Source organism: Enoplosus armatus, chromosome 10, assembly GCF_043641665.1.
Source record: "Enoplosus armatus isolate fEnoArm2 chromosome 10, fEnoArm2.hap1, whole genome shotgun sequence".
NCBI classification, from domain to species: Eukaryota; Metazoa; Chordata; class Actinopteri; order Centrarchiformes; family Enoplosidae; genus Enoplosus; species Enoplosus armatus.
The window spans coordinates 8,291,739-8,312,935 of NC_092189.1; the positions used below are offsets into that span (position 1 = coordinate 8,291,739).

General features: G+C 43.4%; 2 protein-coding genes across 2 annotated transcripts; one reads left to right on the top strand and one right to left on the bottom strand.

Annotated features, from left to right (window-relative positions):
• Window positions 1-1,260: 1,260 nt before the first annotated feature.
• rmnd5b (required for meiotic nuclear division 5 homolog B) lies at window positions 1,261-8,218 on the bottom strand. The gene is made up of 10 exons (XM_070913162.1): window positions 8,169-8,218; window positions 6,325-6,501; window positions 5,964-6,106; window positions 5,748-5,885; window positions 5,458-5,558; window positions 4,988-5,154; window positions 4,659-4,824; window positions 4,360-4,462; window positions 4,113-4,267; window positions 1,261-3,291 (listed from the first exon to the last, which is right to left on the bottom strand). Exons 2-10 carry the CDS (start codon window positions 6,461-6,463, stop codon window positions 3,228-3,230), a joined length of 1,176 nt encoding a protein of 391 aa, XP_070769263.1. The 5' UTR covers window positions 6,464-6,501; window positions 8,169-8,218; the 3' UTR covers window positions 1,261-3,227.
• Window positions 8,219-11,685: 3,467 nt separating this feature from the next.
• On the top strand, window positions 11,686-19,920 carry LOC139291866 (serine/arginine repetitive matrix protein 2). Its single transcript, XM_070913986.1, has one exon. It carries the CDS (start codon window positions 11,686-11,688, stop codon window positions 19,918-19,920), a length of 8,235 nt encoding a protein of 2,744 aa, XP_070770087.1.
• Window positions 19,921-21,197: the final 1,277 nt, after the last annotated feature.

The following is a 21,197-nucleotide window of genomic DNA, read 5'->3' on the forward strand; positions in this document are numbered from 1 at the left end:
GACGTGAAGGTGAAGTTGTTCTCTTGTATTGTTTATAATTAATATATGAACATTCAAAAGCCAGCTCTCAGTCGACCTTTCAACATACTGTGACTCTTGTCTATTTACTGGAATTAAGACTGTACAGTATAAATATATATGTTTGTTTTGGATTCATAATAAACATTTATGAAGTGGTGTAAAAGTCAGATGGTGCATGCCCCAATGGCATTTTCTGGTGTAAATCAAGGCTTTATAATAGGATTTTCTGTCTGTTTTCTGAATTAAACTCACCAGAAATCACTTGTCAAAATGTTAGAGGTGTAACTGATGGCATTCACCCGAGGGCTCAGACGGCTGCCTGCTCTGAAGGGGCTTAAATACTCCGCCGCTGAGCGTGCCAATAAAACCCAAGGACAGGAGCTTTATGACAGAATGAACAGAGCGGTGGAGGCTTTTGGGACTAATGTGGCTTTTAGAGGTTTAGCCTTCAATCCTTATCTCAGCCTCTCCCTAAGGCCCTCCCTGCCCTACCCGAGCCAGTCCTCGCATACCATCTCCTGCAGTGCAGACGGCGAAGAGGTGGAAGGTCAGCTGAGATGGAAACAGAGGAGGATCCCTGTTTGCTCAAGAAAATAAGCACTCCTATGGAAACCTGTCAAAAGTACAAACTAGAACAGAGTGCCAAGGATATCTTGGCAGGGAACGAGGCTTAACACTTGAGTTTTTTTTTTTTAAATCCACGTGTTATGTATCTGGGTTTGCAGCGAGAGCATACACTGTATAAAAACTAGTGTGAACAGTGAGAGACAGCACATGCAAGTACATAACGCAGGGTTTTTTTTGTGCAGGGTCGTAATCTAAATAGTTATGAGCTGTGGCTGACTCACAAAGCCCTTACCTTGGCATTTAAAACATTATATAAACTGGGGCTTAATATAACTGCACAGCTCAAGAGTGGTTCAGTGAAGTGGGATGAGAAAAGATTCTTACCTCACACGTTATCACTCTGTAGGAGGGTTGCTGCGCTGAATACCATCAGTGCTGTTTATCTGATGAATTATCATGATTTTTTAAACATTAGTGTATAATATGTCCCTCGTTGTGAAACTCATACAAATTAAAACCTCTAGCTTGACATCTAATAGACTTCAAGACTAATTAGAGTATGGATAACACAGCAACAGCACCACCAAGTGGTGATCAAAGTAGGGCTGAGCAGCTATTAAACCATAAAGGAAAAAGGTCAGTGAGTTACGGTAGGAGCGGTCCACCACCAAATGCCAGTACACACCTCCAAAACTGACTTGGAGTATAAATTTTTATTTTAATTTCAGATGCAAGTATATGAAACATGTTAGAGGATAAATATTTACAATAAAAGTTGCACACACAAAAGCAGGAAATGCAAACATTCAACAAAATTAATATGACAGAAAGTACGGAGCGCTAGCAGTCTATCTGAAGGAACACTCAAAGAAGCAATGAATGATTGTCAACCAAGGAAAGAAAAAAAAAACTGGAAACTCAGTGAAAGTCCACACAAAACATGTGCTTTAACCCATTCCAAATGAAACCAAGATAAAAAAAAAATGTTCATCTTATACTCTGACTGAGTGTAATGTTGCATTGTCAGTGTGAGCTATGCTGGTGCGGTGCTTGCTGAACAAATTAGCCTCACCAGAGTGTGAGGTGACATCACCATTTTCAAGAGGGCACCAGGAAGTGGCACTATTAGTATTGATCATCTAAACATGTGACACACTTTCCCCAAGTGTATGCTCACACGTCACCGGTTGAATAATATATACAAACTCCAACAACACCCAAACTATCAGCCTCTATAGTGAAATATGCGTAATCTGTGTTCAAGACTCCTTATATAAATGTACACCTTTAATACTAACTGCAAAGTGTGGTATGAACCGTTGCAATGAGCCCTGAGGAAATGTATGGATTTTAAAGTTTGTATTCTGACTCAATCTCAAATAAAAAGCAAAACGTATGCAGTGGAGGCATTTTTTTTACTTTTTTCCTAAGTATATATTAAACAACAGCCACAATGTTCAGAGGACTTCCCCACCCACGACGAGTAAAGCTGAATCACAAGCCTACAGCCACTGCAAGTCAGACCATACGGCTACCATCACACCACTTTACATCTCCAAATCACATGGCGTGCAAGCTTAAGATACACAACATGGGGGGCAGAGTGAGGCGATGGCACAACCATGATGTGAACCAAGTCAAGTCGTTAGTTTCGAAAGTCACGCAGTAGTGTTAAATATGCATTTTGCTGTTCAGTTTAATTTACTATTTTACATGAGCTGTCGTAGCGGTTGCAATGAAAAATAGAAACAAAGCACATTTCACAGTAGTATATATTTTTTGTTTCCTTTTTGTCATTGTTTGTTATATACATACATAGAACAAGACAAATGGCTTCTACAATGAGGAAAATCTTGCTGGTGCAGTCAGTCACAAAAAAAAAAAAAAAAAAGCTGTTCCACCATTGATGAGTTAATTGTTCTACTGATCAAAACGGACACATCAGCCAACAGTGACTTTCAAGCTACGTGAGGCCTTTATTACATCATGGAGGAGTAATGGGTCACAATCAAGAGCTCAATTCTAGACCTCCACAGTTCCCTTCACCAGCAAATAATAAACCTTCAACACAGCTCATTTCTCTGTGGTTTTCTCATGTACAATAGAAGTTTATTACCATCCTGAACTCAGAAACTGCCTATTCTATACCATTTACCCACACTCACCCATCCATAATCATTCAACTGCTTCTGTCACAAAAAAAGGAAGAAGAAAAAAAGAAGCAGTCATCCAACTCAAACAGTCGATAAAGCCAAGAAAACAAACACTATCAAGTATTACATACTTTAAAAAGATAAGCCTATAACTCTGCAGGCATTTGCAAATGAGTTTCAATGAATGATCCTTTTTCAGAGGTGCTTCTTCATGAGGATGTTCTCGTTACTGACAGACTCCTCACTCTACTACAGGTTGTAGTTGGACCATCCCCGCTGGACTCTGTATACTACGCAAAGTTGGAGGGTCCAAGGTGGGTTACGGGATGGCCAAGGCTGTCCAGAGGAGCACTGGGATAAAACCTTAATGCTTACAATAACAGGCCAGGAGGCCAGGGACAGAGGAAAAGGGCCGGAGCAAATGGTCCTGGAAATGCAAAAAGCTCCAGGGAACTTCATCCTTACTCGTGAGGACAGTGTGCGGTATCAAAAGTAGATCTGCTTGGCATGTGACGGATTCTGCTCCATGGGGCAGTACGGACATTTCAACCTGAGGATGAGACAGGGATGGGGGGTGAGGAGAGCAGAAACAGGCTGTTACAGTGTGTGTGGATCGATTTTTTAATTTATAGAAAGCCATTTATTTCCATTAATTTCATCACAGTACTACAGGCTTAAAACATGCTTGCTTTTTTAGCTAAAGTTGTGTTATCGCTATGTGACAATTCAGTTGGCAGCAGGAACTATTTTGAAAAGCAAGAAACCACCAGTAATCGTTTCACCACGTCCATGTTTGCTCTCCGTAGTGATGGTTTTCGGATGGCCAATTAAGCATTACGAAGCTTTGGGGCTTTCTTTCTATTTGTGGTGAAAAAGATTCGAAGCATCGGGGCTTCTAACTCAGCAAACACAGTGACATCTAGTGGCTTGTAAAACTCATAGCAGCCCTTCAAGACTGGGGCCGAAGCACCACACACCTGTGTGCAATAAAAGTCCAAGAAGCCTGTGTGTCATTATTAAATCTGTACACTTTTGTTCAGAAGTGCTATTTAATGCAGTTGTGCAAAACGTAATAACACATTTTTGGTGACCTGAAACATAAATGTCTTTTTGGTGTAGTTCAGTCCGAGTGCCACTGTGGGCTCATGTTTTTAAACTGTGTATCATCCGTCCATCTCTAGCTATCCATCTTCTAGGTGTGATTTCCTAACAATATAGCTCTTCATTACAATGACACTTTGGCAGCTGCTTGTGTAATTTACATCTGGTATATTATTTGCGTAGTTGTGATCCAAGATAATACAACACAAGATTTTTAACAGTTATCCTACCATGCACATATCAGTCAATTGGGCTGTATTGCAAACTTACTTCCCAGCATTAGTCAGTTTGTTGAGGGCATCTCTGGAGATGACGTGGCCACAGATGAGCTTCATGGGAGGATTGCTCTCTGAGGTCTGCTGCCTGAGGATCGGGCAGGCGAACACAGAGTGGTACCAGCACTTCTTGCCGAGGTCGATTTCAATCTACATGAACAGACATGATGTGAATCAACTGAATGGTGAAAAGGAAAGAAAAGGAGTGCTAGATGCCCTTTGGAAATTCAAAAGGGACTCACAGGCAGCTCATCTTTGTGCGTCCAGACTCCGCTGCACTGTCTCTGCTCGATCACCTGCTTGATGTTCATCAGCACAGGCAAGGCCATACAGCCTGATGCAAAACTGCAGAGAAACAGATATGGCAGCAGTGACTTAAATAAGACAACATGGTGATGACAGTGCAATGGCAACATTTATACTTCATCTTGAACTGAAAAAAAAAATCTACTAATTAAATTGTTTCAACTTTCGTATAAATGTAAAGATTTTAACAGGAAACCAGAGAGGAGGTCTAGTGTGTTGTTGATGGTTTTCTAACCTAACACTGAGTGGAGACTCTACAGAGAGGCCCAGTAAAGCGCAGGCATCCCTGGTGAAGATGTTACAGATCTCAGCCCACTGATTTGTCTCCAGCAGACTGCGGTACGGAGAGTTCTCAATGCCATGACGCAGGTACACCAGACTGCCCATCAGGATCTGAATATCTGCAGGGATAAAAAAGTACAGGTGTGAAAAACAACAAAGACAAACATGAGCATTGTGAGGTAGGCCTCATAATAATCACGTATTTGCGTTTAGAACATTTTCAAGTTACAAGTTAAGCATCATGTCAGGAACGTCACAATGATGCCACTGTATACTGTCTACCTCTCTGGTGCTGAGAGGCGAAGGGCTGGAAGTGCCTGGCATACTGCAGGGCCTCCATTTGGTTGCCGATTCCCCCACTGAGCAGGCTGATGAAGTACAAACGGTGCAACTTGAATTCTAGACTGCTGTTCAGATCCAAAAGGCGCTGCCGATTCGTCACAGCCCACCTGAGAAAGCACAGACATGAATAAGTACAGTTGACTATGTCAACACTTAAATATAATATAGCAGTCAACGCACTAGAGGGAGTTTTTTTAAGCAATTTTGCAACTATGAAAACACTTTTGCTTGTCTGACTTTTTTTTCCCATGCGACGTTGTCTTGATAAAGGTTTCTGTACTTCTTGTAGTGCATTTTAACTAAGCTAAAATGTCTATCTCTATCAAGCCAGATTACTCTCTTCAGAAAGATGACGACTGTCTAGAGACAGATAACAGTAAAAAAAAGAAAAAAAAGAAAAGAAAACATACTCTAGTGCCGGCCTAAGGTCCTGCATCCTCAGAGCTTCAAGGATTCTGTTCAGCTCCAGGAAAGGCTGCTTCATGCTCATATCTATAACTACACCAGACTCCTAAAAACAGACAAGGGCATTTTGAATTATTAGAAAATTCTTTCATTAATCATCCTGACAAAAAACAAGAATTACAGTAGATTTGAAGAGCCATAATGCTGGTTAAATTCATTTGCACTACTTCTTTTCAGAAAGGAATCATCTTAAATGTTTACACCAAAAACATTAGTTTGAAGGCTTCACAGCTACCTGACAGAGATCCTCTGCTACACTGAGCATTCCTTGTCTGTACAAGTGCTCCACAATGGTCTCACTCAGGTATTTCTGTCTCTCTGGGGTGTCCCACACTGTCTCTGCCACCACAGCACTGATCTCTGCATCAAAATTCTGCAGGGAAACATATCAGAGGTTAAGTATATGTATGCCAACTGTTAAATGTTAAAGAGAGATGCTGCCTGTCTTTACCCTGTCAATGGCTTTGCCCACTTTTGACACACTGCCATGGATGTCCTTATGTCTGGAGGCTAGCATCTGAACTGTTTCTTTGATATTCTTACAACACTGTGCCATAGTCTGAGATAGGACTGATAGGTCTGCATCTTGTACTCCTGCAAGAGAGAAAAGGGAAAAGTCATCACTGTGCATGCTTACAATAACATGTGCCTGATGAGTTGATACAGCAATGATGAAGCATAACAAACAACATTCATTTCTGATGGGACAAAGAAATCAGAAATACTATAAAAATCAGATTGAATTCAATTAATTTGCAAATATTATATTTTCATCGACATATAGTCATCTTATGTGTATCAGTTTTTCTTACCAAAAGCAACTAGCTGTCCTCGTATCTCACAGACACTGCGCAGGAGCTCGTCTAGCCTCTCCTCAGACTGGTGGCCGTACATAACAAAGCGATGGAGCACTTTCTCCAGCTCCCGCTCAACACATGCACACTGTTCCATGGTTCAGACTGGAACACTCACACACACAACAACAACACCTATATTGAAGGGAAAAAAAACAAAAAGAAAAATACGAGGCAAGTCAGTGAACTATTAATATAGCTTGATTAATACAGGATTTCTGAGGTCAATACCGATATTTGAGAGTTTGATAACAATATAACGGCTTGTAGATCAATCTGCCAATTGTTTTCTAAACGAATTGTTTCACTGAAAATGTCAGAGAAGGGTGAAATATGTCGATTACAATTTCCGATGGCTTCCTATTGTTTGTTTTGTTTGACCAACAGCTCAAAACCCAAAGATATTCAGTTTATAAGCACATAAGACACAGAGAAGCAGCAGATCCTCAGCTAGAATTAGGTATAAAAAAAAAATCTGTTTTTAAAATAGTTGGAGATCAATTTCGGGTTGATAGACTAATCATTCCAGCCTTTTTTTAACATACATAAAAGCACATCAAATAATTTTTTGTTTGTAAAGAATTGTGACCAAGATGTGCAATAAGTGTGACCCTTTAATGCTGAAAAATAAACTTATTAATGCTATGAAAAGGAAACACTGTTTCTAAACTACCTCAAAAAACATATCTTCAGCATTTCAGAAGTGCAATTCCTTGATATCAGTCAGCCCATAGTGAAATATTAGCCCTGCTGATGCATTGGTCAGGCTCAAGAAATGAATGTTTTTGTTTTCTCTTTTCAGTGAACTCTGTAGTTTACTGCAGCGGACTGAACACAAAAGAAACTCCTAAAAATCTGGATTGTGGACCTATTAAGAAGATACAGGATCCCTTCCATTATTTTAATGTTACATACCAGTGACATCACACATCATATCTATCATACTGATATCATATTGACAACCCCATGGCTGTCACACAGCTGCCTCCTGAACGAGACAGCCCAAGCGCTGAGGTCTTAAAAGACCTGTGACAAAGCATAAACATCCATTATTTTTAATCAAGAGAAGAAAAAGCAAAGCCAGGACTGCCCTGATTAAAAGTTTGGCCTGATGTGACACTGCTAACAACTAGCAAGGCCTTAACAACATGAAACGCAGGCACACAGTGTACTCTGCGGCCTGGTGTTTACTAACGTTAGTCGCCACTAGCGTCTCAACCACACAAATGTATAATTTAATCATCAGGTAACGAAAGAAAATGTTGAGCAGTGACTCTGTTTCAGCAGATGGTCTGCATTCAGATACTATTACGTCCTTGGTAGGAAAACATCAAATCGTTGATAAGTATAGCTTTGCTGTTACTCACCGTTTATAAGCTGAATACAGAAAATGTCCACTTAGCAATTACCGTAATAGAGCTAACCACCATAAACGCAAGCTACATTTCTATTTTCATATTTAAATGCCACGTTTTGTGTTTTTATTCCTCACAACAATAAGTATGAAGTGCCACAAACCATGTATTTCGATTCGATGCGGTAATTTAGAAAATGAAGCTGTCGCACAGCTAACATAAACAAACGGTATCACAGTGTCAGGCTAGCTACAAAAGCTCGCCATTGCTAACGTTAGCAGCTACTTAGCTAGTTGATGTTAGCCAGCTGCTGACTGACAAGGCCCAAATAATTTCAGGACAGAATGACAACCCGCTTGTCTTCATTATTTTGTATCATTCCAACACTTAAAACATTTGTCGCCGTTTAACTGGATTTTACGATATGATTAAATAAACACCACTCACCTATCCTGCTAATTAGTTAGCAAACATTAGCGTTAGCCACTTGCCTGTTATGGCAACACTTCACCAGCAGTCGTAATGCGGATCTTCCTGTGTCGCATTCTGCGTTAACTGGACATTTCACAATAAAAGTCGTGTTCTCTGCGACGTCAAAGACTAACAGTTATTCGTGTACCATATGATTTTTCCTTGAATCAGATTTCTCTCTTGCACACGGGCGTTTTGAAGCTGTCACAACTCATCCTTTAAAGGGTGGCACAGATACTGTTGCATCACCACGTAAACACCATTTTGTTGTTGTAGCTGGTCAACTATTTTGTATACACTGGTAGTTTCATCTGTAGCATTGTATCATATTTTTTAAGCCAATCACATGTTTTGTATTTTAAGTCTGCCAAGTAACTAGTAGATCCAAGTAGAGCAGTCAGATCTATATGGTGGAGTAAAAGGTATAATATTTCCCTCTGAAATGTAGTGGAGTAAAAATATAAAGTAGCATAAAATAGAAATATTCAGCACAAGTATCTCAAAATTGTCCTTCACTGATAGCTAAAACATAAAAACATAGCTCACAATAGAAATGTGACTTGTATAGATCTAGGCCATGCAAAGTTAATCACATCCTAAAAGAGCAACTAGGTCAGTTCAAAAAAGATAGATTTGAAATGTGATCTTGTTTTTATATTATTATTATACTGTTCGCCATTAATACTAGCACTTATAACCCATCACTAGACTAGACACTTGCATTATATCCCACAGATGCAGTGCAAGCAGAAAAGTAGTAATGTTTATTTAGCTTCACACAGAAGAAAGTACTGTGCCAGACAGCATTTGACATTTGCGCAACATGTGGACACTGAAAATCAGTCTCCCTGCTAAGCTTCTTGATTTAGAAGGTTATTATACATTTTTCCACTTATAGATGCCCACGCAGCGTATTGTTTAAACATGGCTTATTGGTGTGTTGCATTGCTGACGGTGAGGGTGGGTGAGGTCTGTGGACTTGAACAGGCTGTGTGACTAATCTATCAGTGATGTAGACTAAAGCTTGCCATTGCTGAGGTGCTCATCATTCTTTCCCACTGAGTCCTCCTCCAGTCTACTGTGCTGCCATAATCACAGAGGTTCAAATTTATCAGCACTTCTGCACACTTAAGTTCACATTATATTATAACATACGCATTCACACATGCGTGCATGTTGTCCTTTCCAACCATTTAAAACTCTGTTGTTCTGAAAGACCAGGTTTTACACTTTCACTCTGCGTTTTTTCAAGTAATATCTGTGTTTATTTATAATACGCCATGAAATAGTGTATGCCAGTTTACTGTACAAGTTCTAATCATATCATCCATCTTCTCCTTAGTACCTGTTAAGAGTTCAGAGGCATGAAGGTTCATGTTTGTCATGCCATTAGAGCTTCTAGTGAAATATGAAATCACTTACAGGATATCTTGCAAAGGGGGTCTAGAGTCTATAAACACAAGTCTATAAACACAAATGAGTTTATACAGTATTAATGGTGTAAAAAGTATATATATAGCTGTCGTATAGCTCTGTGATTAGACCCATATTGCATATTGCAGACTCCACCAAGGTCAAGTTCCCATTTTAAAAATGTGTGCATTACATATGAATGATGCCATATATATATAATAGATTGTTGACTGTCCAGTGTTGAAAGCGATCTCTCAACCCATTGATACGACAGATATAATATACGCTCACAGCCTTATGCAACATTCAATCAAAGATTTTCCATTTGCTTGTCCTGAGTGTTTTAATGACTGAGAATTAATGGTAATCTCATGAGGTATTAGGTTAGGGACAGAGGGCTTATCCAAACTCAATGCCATCAAATATGCCCAGACAACCTCAATGTGGCTCAGAGGGTGCTGCTGTTGTTGCAACAATATGTACATTAGAATTACATAATTTGACAGTTTTCATCAAACATTTGCATGACAGGTAGGCTTAAATGTGGCTGTAGTGGTTAAAAGGAAAAACGTGACTTAAAACGTGTGAGAGCACCTTCTCGTTATGCAAGTGTTGCTAGCTACCGTGCAGCACACCGCAGTTCTGCATGTGAGCTGTCAAAGTTGGGTGGTCTGTGTTAAACTTTGACCTGTGTCACCCCAGCTACAACGTATCATTCACACACACTCAAACACATACATACATACATACATACACACACATACATACAAGCACGTATTAACTACACTCTCAATGTTAAGTATAACCACATATGTAGTGGTTAAGTGGACAATGTGTGTGCTGTTCTTCGAGTTCTGTATTTCCCCTTTCTTCCCCCACCAGCGTGCCCAGGCAAACAGCTAAAGCTATGGCTATCTGGCCCTGATAGTATGGGTCTATATATAGAGGAGCCCTGTGACTGAGCTGGCTGTAAGTGTCAGATTCCAGGCGCACTCATCCATCCTGGCCGGATCAGCACCTGCTGCTAACTATAAACCCACCCACCCCCAGCGCTGCACCCTAGCCCAGCTCACACAGATAGCCAATGTCCAACCAAACTCCAGCCTGGAGAAGAAAAAAGATCCAGGTTAGACTCAGTAAGCAATTTCCCTAAGGCCAGCGCAGAAGGGAGGGGCAGAAATAGAGATGGGGGCATTAGAGGATGTAATGGGTCTGCCCCTCTTTGCTCTTTCTATTCAAGTCTGATACATGGCAGTCCCTTTTACATTCTGAAGTTGTCTAGCCAGTGTGGCCCTGCCAGACTGAGCTGTACGGAGCTGCTCAGTCCTGGATTCAGCTGTGGATTTTGAGAGACAGTTCGCTGGATGAGGGGCAGATATTGCAACACAGAGGAACTCGATGCCATTGGGAAAGCCTCATCATTTGCCAAAGGTACAGTACCGATCATTCTGTCTTGCTCTATGTGAATGGGGAGGCGGCTCTCTTTCTCTAGTCAGTCCTACACCAAGGAAATGTGGAGAGCTTAGATAAAAGGTATGTATTGGGCAGAGTTACTATAAATATTGTCACTTTGCATATATGTAAGATAATTAAATCTCAGTCTTTGTAATTCCAAAGAAAGTTACATGTCTTGTTTAAATCTTGCGAGCTTTTTGAATTCCTGGTATCAACTAAATATTTAAACTTAATGTGAATGTTTTTATATTCTCTTGTGTTGATTTCAAGGTGCTTACTACTGCTTTTTAAGGAATATTTATATTTATGTTCTGATCCCCATTTGGAGGCTTAGTATCTCTGTACTGTAGGTATTCTCAGAACCTGTGTGAGGGTTAAATGCTGAATTAGCTGTTGGCAAGCTAACAAAACAGAAACAATGAACAATGCTTAAGCCTCAATATTTGCTATTAATACGCTTTTGCCTCTCAATGATATTCATCAGTGTTGCTGGGGATATAAATGAATGAGTTACACACCCTCCAGGTGACCATATCTTATTTCTAGTCCAGGAACAGAGCCCACAGCAGACTAGAGGAGCAGACTGGACTGGCCACAGTGACAATTTGGAGCTTGTGGACGAGCAATGGACAGCTGGACTCTCCAAGGGGACAGCTACTCCTTCCTGCACAGTGCGCCCCGCACCTTTTCCCTGTGCCGTGACGGCACACCCAACCACGTTGAAATCTTTGACATCATCAACGTCCCTAGTCAGCGCAGTGCCATTTCAGAGACTACCTGCCTGTGTGACATTTTTGGAGACGACTGTGAGTCGCCCTCCCTCTCAAGGAGCACTGCTGTAGGGGCTTTTGTCCCTTCCCAGAGGGAGGTGGACGGAACAACTGCTGCATCACCCCTAGTGGATGATCTGAACGACTCCTCTGGGTCTTACCACACTGCACCGGGCTCCAGTGAAGGAGAGGAGGGCTTTGAAGATTCAAGAGAAAGGCTTTACAGCCCCCTGTTGCAGAGCGAGTCTTCAGAGAAGAGGCAGCAGGAGGGCGAGGGACTGAGCTCAGGGCATCCAGAAGTTTCTGTGGACAGTAGCACAAATTTAGAACCAAAAGGAAAATCACCAGTACCTCAGCTTAGTACAGCTAGCCCATCACCTGAAGTCCTCAACACTGTTGAGAGCACCCCCTCTTCTGGACATAACAGCCCCTATACCCTCAGTCCAGAGGAAAGAACGTCATTCTTATCTTCTTCTTCAGTTGAAACAAGATGTTCACCATCACCATCTAATCCTAGACAAGCTCATTCAGACGCTGAACCAAGGAGAATCACTCCTACTTTCAGAGATAGACACAACAGCCCCGCACTTCAGTCTTTAAATCCAAGTCTCTCCCCTGAGCATAGAAACTGTGTCAGCTCATCCTCCTCTGAATCAGTGAACGCCCAATCTTTACCTGACTTCAGGGTAACACAAATCTCACCTGAGCCAAGGAGCAGCTACTTAAATCAACACAGCAGTCCCTCACCTGAGCCCACATCCAAAGATTTTTCTCTAGATTTTGCAGAATCAGGATTTGAATCTAGAGCCATCCTTTCATCTCCTTTACCTTCATCCAGTAGCACAGAGTTATCATCCCAGTCAAGAGAAACACTGGTCTCCCCTGAGCTGAAGAACAGGCCCTACTCCCCTCATACCCCAGCATCATCTCCTTTTCCTGAACTAAGAAGGAGGGTCTCCCTGCCTGATCTCTTCAGCAGAGGCTCCACACCTGATATAGAAGATTCTACCCACACCCCTGAGCTGATTTCAGATCTTTCCACTGCAGGAAGAGACACCACAACTACTCCTGAGAGCCAAGATACAAGGTTATCAGCTGAATCTGTAAGTGCTAAGTCTACACCTGCCCCACGATACACACCTCCCTCACCTGTCATTTCAATAGCAACATCTCCTGAGCTTTTGGACAGTAGAGTCTCACCTGAATTAAGACACACAGTACCCTCATCTGGCCTGCTAAGTGCTGCTTCTCCCACTAATACTGGGACAAGAACTCCCTCTCCTGGCCCCTCATATAAAATAAGACACATTTCAACACCTTCCGAAATCAGGAGCCAGGTGTCTTCACCTGCACTAAGTTATAGTTTATCTCCATCACCTGGAGTTACGAGCAACTGCTCTTCCATAGAGCACATTTACACTGCTCCCTCACCTGAAATCAGGATTACAGCATCCTCACCTGAGGTCAGTAGGAGAGAGCGGTCTTCTGAGGTGGAGACATCGGCCTCTCCTCTCCTAGAGCCTCACTCTGCCTCATCAAGAAGCCTCACTTCATCCCCTCATATCACAGGGATTTCGTACTCTGTTGTTCAGCCTGAGGACAGGGACAGTCCCCCATTTCCTGAGCTCTCTCGTCTCTCCACCCCTGAGCCTGATAGAACACGTGCCTCCCCTGAAGCAAGGAGCCCTACCCCAAGCAGAGACCCCATAGAAAGCAGTATAGCAGACTCCACTGATACATCGCAAGACTCCCCATCATCAAGCTTCACAAGTTCTGTCCTGCAGCCCGAAATAACTCTGTCGCATCAACCTAAGTACCAAACACCTTCACCTCAGCCAAAGCAATACACTCCCTCACCTGAGCTAAGATATCAAACCCCTTCATCTGACAAATATAAAAGTCCCTCACTGCAGCACAGAACTAAAGATCCATCACCTGTTGCCCCATCTCCTGAGCAGAGGTATCATCAACATTCACCAGCAAACCTCTCCACAGAGTACAACTCTCAGTATACACAGCCTACTTCTCCTCTAAGAAATACGCCTGAGGTCGAGGGGGATTCCTTCTCAGTTGATATTACAGAAACACAGTACTCCACACATTTGGAAAAAGAGAGTGTGTCAGCCTCACTTGAATTAGACAAGGGAAACAAAACAGCTGTAGCAGAAATCAAAAGCAGATCACCAGTGATTGAAGTTCATTCTTTATCTTTATCTACTTCACCTTTCTTAGGTGTGGAAAAGGTAGATAGTTCACTGAAACAACAAAGCACAGAGAGAGAAGCAACACCAAAGGAAGCAAACCATAAGGATAACTCGAGTTCAACCTCCTTCTCAGAGGAAAACCAAGCCATTGGCCCCACCTTTTTTCAGAAAGAAGACTCTTATAATAATCCCCCCATTGAAATAAAGTCTCCTTCCCCCAATCATCTGATCTCTAAGGACAGGAGTCCAAACATTTCACTTGTCCACAGTACTCCATCCAACTCGCCTGTGCAGAGACTGGGCAACCTACAGCCTCACTTCACAACATATTCCCTAACTTCTGAAAGCAGCAGCTCATTAAATTCAGGCTGTACACCTGAGAACACGAGAAGACAGCTGTCAACCAGTGTTAGACGTGAAAACAGAGAGAGGTTCAGAGAGGACATGGCCCAACATGTAAACAGAAGACGGACTCCCTCTCCGCCACTCACAAGGTTTACACCTGTCCACATCATAGCCCCTGAGAAACCATACAGACAGTGGCAGAACAGAAGCCGTAGCCCCTCTCAGGTTGTAGCATCCTCACAGAGTGGTAATTTAAAGAAAGTGGTGACAAATAGGGAAAGCCCCAATGTTGCCCCTGTTGACAATAATAGCCAGGCCCACTGGGTCAGGCTAGGAATGCAATTGGAGATGGAGAAGGAAATGCAGCTGGAGGAGGATAGAGAGGTAGGTAGGGAGAGGCAAAGGGATAGGGAGATGGAGAGAGAGAGAAAGAGGGAGGAGCGGGTTCCTGAAAAAGGGAAGGGGTGGCAGGGGGACGCCAGTTACAGAGGGGAACAGGCTGAGCTGTCATTCAGTGCCAGGAATAGAAAAGGGCCTGTGAGTCGCAGAACAGCTCCCACAAGCAGAGAGACCCGTCAGGGACTGCCAACAGTGCATTCCTATTCAGAGAGCTTGCTTTCCACCAGACAGCTACAGCAACAACAGAGTCTGCTTAGACTTGCTTCCCAACAAGACACCAGGGGTGGTGGTCCTAGCAGACGGCTTCAACCTCCCGCACCTCAGAACAAGAATATTGCTCCTGGACGCGTGGCCGCAAACAGGCCCTGCCGGAGTTCTAGCTCCAGCATGGGAAGTGAGCTTGATGAGGCAGACAATGAGGTAAAGTGGTTTACAGACTTGGCTTTCCGCAGCCTGTCAAGCCCTGAAGCAGATTACCTTGATATGTACAACTCCAGTCACCGTTCATCTACCAACATTTCTCAACCATCTACCCAGGAGAGCCCATCTGGGCTCAATGCTGCCTGGCTGGCCTATGCTGACTTCCGGGGTTCTGCTCCAAAGCTGGACAATGATGAACTCTCCTTCCAGCAACCATCTGCATATTACTCAGATGGCCTGGATCCATCAAGGCGCTATGAGATGGGAAGCTTTGAGTGCGTAGATGTGGCTGTGGAAAGAGAGGACTCCAGGAAAGTGAGAAGAGGAGTGCCAAAGAGACAGATCCAGCTGAAGAGAAGGAATAGTGGTGAAGGAAAGCAGGATGAGAGCAGTGAAAACAGTAGTCCCGGGGTACCAGTGATGGTGGAAAGCCTGTCTCTAGAGAGCCACTCCAGAGAGACATTCGTGAGACAACACAGTACACCAGCAGAAATTCAAGAATGCTATTCTTCTGAGCGCAGCCCTGAGCCCAATCAACAAAATGAAAGAAAATCCAGACTCCAGAAATCTGCTTCTCTGGATGAAACATGCTCTAAAACCAAGATGGCAACTTGTCTCATCAAGAGTGTGTTGTCCAAGAAGATGCAAAGTGTTGATAAACAACCTGATGAGCAGGCACTAGAAGAAGTGAGCCCCACTTTTGAGGAAAACAGCCCACCAACAGAAAGTGCAGTAGCAACACTTAAAGAGTCCCCAAAATCTGACGCATATAATCTGAGTTCCAGTCTTCAGTCAGATTATAGTCTTTCGTCTGAGGGTCTTCCTGTGAGAGGAGAACCAAGCACAAAGGATGAAGCCAAACCACCTAAAAGCTTTGGAGTGAGTAACAGGCCAAGTTCATCCAGCAGCAGCAGAAGTGTTAACTTTTCACAGACTGAGAGTGAAGAGGCTGATTCTCAAAGCAGGCATGCATCTTCATTAAGATCTGAAATGAGATCAGAATTGAAAATGCCATTTGATAGTAACCAGCTAAGAACTGGAGTACAACGAGCAGATGACAGTAAAGCATGGGACGGAAGGGAGGGTGGTGACTCTGCAAATTCCACTGCTGGGAACACAGGAGCTCCTTCTGCCATTGGAGCCAGCAACATGCAGGCCAGGACGACAAATAGAGACCAGGAATGTGAAAACACAGAGGACCATAAACAACTGCAACAGGGTGACAAGGGTGCTTATACTTCAAAAGCACAGGAGATTACTATCAAAGCCGTGGAGAAAAAGAAAGCCTCACTAAATGTCTGTCTGACACCAGAGGCAGAAAACAAAGTGGAAGCTTCTTCACCAGATATGTCTTTCAGAGAAAAGGAGGAAAGGGTAGAGACCAGTGCAGATGAGAAAACAGAGGAAGACGGAAATGGGAACAATCAAGTTAAGGTCCCCATTCACAAAGTTAGAGATGTGAGGCGTCTTGTAAAAAATACATATAATCTGTCCTTCAAGGCAACTAGTGCTGTAATGCCATCAAATGTGACTGAAGAAAGGATGGAAAAATATATTGAGGAAAGGGGGGAAGAAATAAAAAAGGAGCAGAGGGAAGAGGTCCAAGCAAAGGAGGAGAGGGAGGTAAGGCAAGAAGTAAGGAGGGAGGAGAGGAGGGAAGAAAGGGAAGAAGAGTTCAGGGCTGAGAAGAAAGAGGAACAGAAAGACGAGGTAAAAGACTCAAAGCTGCTAAACTTATCTCCACTTCTTCAAAACAAAGGAAGTCCTCTGTCTCGTCCACAGCCAATGCAAATAGAATACAAGGCTGTTTGCTGGAAAGAAGACAAAAATAAAATATCATGTAGCAAGAAAGACCCAGAGAACCCAGGAGAAAAACCAAATCCAAAGCTTGTCACAGAGTCCTCAAATGCAAACACACAGAATTACACAATAGGAGACACAGCAATTGCCAAGCCATGTCAATATGATCTAAACATGGCAGTAGAAACACATGAGACTAAGACAGAAATGCATAAAGTGCCAGACAATGAGGAGAAACATGCGGTGGTTAGAACAGACAGTCAACCGCACATGCTCGGAAGCCTCCCCAAATTGCCCAGTAAGGAAAGAGAGGTGTCCACTGCTGTAGTGTTAATAAGGGATGGATCCAGCAAGACCAAGACATGTGCATCTCCAGTCCAGGAAGAGATTCCCACCCCGCTCCAAGCCCCAGCTGCCTCACCTTCACCTGGGCTCACTACTCTTGGCAGTACCACTGGTAGCAGTGGCCACTCAGTTTCCATGTTATTAAAGGAGAAAGGCTACCAAGCTGACATTGGAGCAGTGGTAGGTGACAACCAGAATACAGCTGTAGGTAAAGGGGTTCTCCGTAAGCATGTGAACTGCCTGGAAATTCCCCTTCAGACCACCATTCCTTCAGATGGAGGTCAGATGGAGTGTCAAAGAGAGAGGACATTCTCCTCTTCATCCCCCATGTCTGGCCCCTCAGCAGTGTCTGACAACACAGACACCCTTACAAATACCAGTGAAGATGAGGGAGTTAGCATTAAGCCTACTATAAAAGACACAGCAAAGCAAAAAAGTGCTTCTCCACTAAGGAATACACTGGAGCAAACACCACCTCCCACCAAACAGAGGGAAGTAGGAGATTTTGAGGCAGTGAAAAGAATAGATCCATCTTTCCCCCCAAGGTCCCCTGCAATAAGGAGATTCAGACCACAGCCAATTGAGGTTAAGTCACTGTCTAAAGAAACACAGAAACAAGAGATGCCCACAAACTCTACAGGAAACAACAGGCCTCAAACCATTGAAGTTAAATCTATAGCTAAAAATTCTCAAAAGCCAGCTGTGCCTCCAAAACCAAGCTGCAAATTTAAACCTGCAGATATGGGAGCAATACCAAATGAAGCACAGAGACCATCAGCATCAACATCAACTGTAAAACCACAAGGTGAGGAGAGGCCTCAAACAATTGTTGTGTCCTCACCAACAATCTATAGAAAGATCTCCAGCGAGTCCACATCTACATCAAATTATACAAGAAAACTAGCTGTGTCTGCAGTATCCAGTCTCAAACCTCCACCATGCAAAACAACAGCAACCACCATCTCCAATCTCTCAAACCAGTCAACAGCTCCATCAGAGACAGAGGCATCTAATGACAGGGGTCAGCAGCAAAAACCAGGGGCCTCGCCTCAGATCTCTAGTTACACACAAAGACCAACAACCTTAGCTACAGCTCCAACATCAGCCACTGGCCCTGGTTTAACCTCAGCTCCAGGTCCAGTTTCTGACCCAAAAGCAAACCAAGTCCCTGGACCTGCCTCAGCTGGAGCCAACCAGCCAAGCCAGTCAGCTGTTATTGATCCAGACAGCCAACCACAGTATCCCAGGATGGCATACCCTCGTGAACATGCTATGCCGGTAACTTCAAACAATGCAAAACCACCCGCTGCTGTTTCCACAACACAAGTGCCAGGATACACACACCAGCCATGCTCCAGCGAGCGCTCCCAAAGAACAGATGACCTGCGTTTTTATGCCTCAGATGACCCTCCAAGCTACGATGAAAGAGAGAGCTTCAGTCCCCTCATGCTCCCAGATCTGACCCACAGGAGGTCAAATCGCTATCAACCCTCCTCCCGCCCCCCTCCCTGCTCCTGCACAGCTGGCTGCCCATCCCACCCTGGTCTCACCCCTCCTCAATATCACCGCAGCCCCCATAACCTCACACCCCCTGCCCCTCCACACTCTCCAGGACAGGCATTACCTTACCCACTGGCTCAGCCCCCTTTTCGTTCCAACCAGTGCAGACCTGACCCTCAGCCGATGAGCTACCAGCCTGGTTCTCCCAAATCAAGTCCCCTTGGTCCAAGCCAGCCACCGGCCATGTACCAGCCTCTCCACCAGCCTCCTCCCTGCCCTCCCCACCCCTCGCTCATGCAGGCCTGCCCTGCTGACCGCCCGTTGCAGCCACCTCAGCATATTGATCCTCGACGACCCCCTGTCCACAGATCACCCCAGCAACAGCCACCAGGCATGGCTGGGGCTCCTTACAGCGATCCTAGTCACAGTCACTCTCCTGGCCTTCCTCCTATTGATCCCCAGTACCTGTGTGGCCCTCAAAGCTTAGGGCCTTCCTATGGCTCTGAATATGGGGGTGACAGCTCCAGTTTGTACTCAGACAGTAGTTATGGACAGACACCTCGCAGAGTGCTCCTGGATCCTGAGACAGGGAAGTATTTTTATATCGAGGTGCCTGTACAGCCACTGAGGAAAATGTTGTTTGACCCAGAGACTGGCCAATATGTGGAAGTGCTCATCCCACAGCAAGCAATGTCACATTCAGGCTTGTATCCTCCTTCAGCCGCCCCATACCCATCTCTCCACAACCCCAACATGTACGCCCCTGCTCAGCAGTACATGCCCTATGCAGCTCCTCCACCTCCAGCCCACCCCCAGGCTCAGCCCCAGCCACCCCGATATCCTGAGGCCTCTGCCGCAGCAACAATTCACCCAAGCGGGCCTGGGGTCAGCTACAGGAATCCCTCTGGTCAGGGGTCCAAGCCAGATCCCCAGAACCATCCACAACTGGACCAGAGCTACCTGGAGAGTATGTATTATGTTCCTACAGGGATGAATGCAAGCCCCAATCCCACCCCACCAGACTATTACCACAAACATCCCCCCAACTTACCCCCATCAGGGGGTAAAAGGTCCTGAAATAGAGGATAGAGGCCGCCTTCCTGGAGCCTGTTGGGTTTTAAATACACAGTGTATAAAGGGAGTGTCTAATGTTAGCGTGTAATGTTATTTGAGTTTTCACATTGCAACTGAAGACAGCATTTCTTTGGTTGTTGTTTATTTGCTGCTGCTTGTTCTGTGCTAGCCTTCTTTATTAGAACATGACATGATTTCTTGAGTTGACAGTTTGGAGAACACCATAGAAAAAGTATTTTTTATGAGGTGTTCTTAAGATTATTACTGCAATCTAAAATGATCTATACATTTTGTCATTTTTGATACAGGGTAAGAGCATCATACTGTAAGCTCACCAGTAATGCACAGGCACTATAAATCAATAGGTTTACTAATTTAATGATGTGTGTACACTAACAACAAATATCTCGAAAAACTTGAAAATACTGTTTTAAAAGAACCTCATATTTATTTTATTAGTGTGTTTCTCTAATATTGGATGAGTGAGTTTGTACCCAATGTCTGCAACAACAATGCCAATAAAATATTTCACATATGCATCCCTCTCTTTTCATGCCTTTATCTATTTTTCTATGGATTCTTTCCATAATTCACTATCTCAGCATTTATTTACCAGTCAGATCATATAAGTAAGGTGAAAAAATACTTTACGATCATGTAACCTTTGTGCTAATACAGTCTTGCAAGACCTTCATTCTTCTTCTTGTCTTCGGGAAACAATTTTAATGTAATCAAATCAAAGTCAGTGGTTTCCATAATCAAATGTTAAAAAGCAATGAGATATCTAGCTAGAATGGACAATACAATTAGGGAGTGAGTCACACGGGGCATGTTCAGCGACACTGTCCCGACTCCTCATTTTGGTGTTGGCACACTACATCAATTCCCCTAATTTACACAAAGGTACATTACAGAAGAGGCTACAATGTGAGGTTTATTAAACTAAATATTAGTTTTAACAACCCATTAAACATTCTGACTTCCAGTTACAACAACAGATAAAGTGCCCAAGAGGATGTTATTGCGAGATATTTCCACTATGATGAATCAAATACTGACCAGCTTTTGCTTTGAAACCAGCTTTGCAAAGAAGCACTTTATTTAGCTGTACCCCTCAGCTCTTTCTGTCTTTGCCTTTAGAGGGCACTGTCACTATTACTGTAACAGTGTGCAACAGCAAACATGAACATTAAATTATAATATTAATTTATCAATCAGTGGTTTTGGTATTGATTTGGAGTCACAAGGTCACATGACATTGCAGTTACTGAAAATATGTT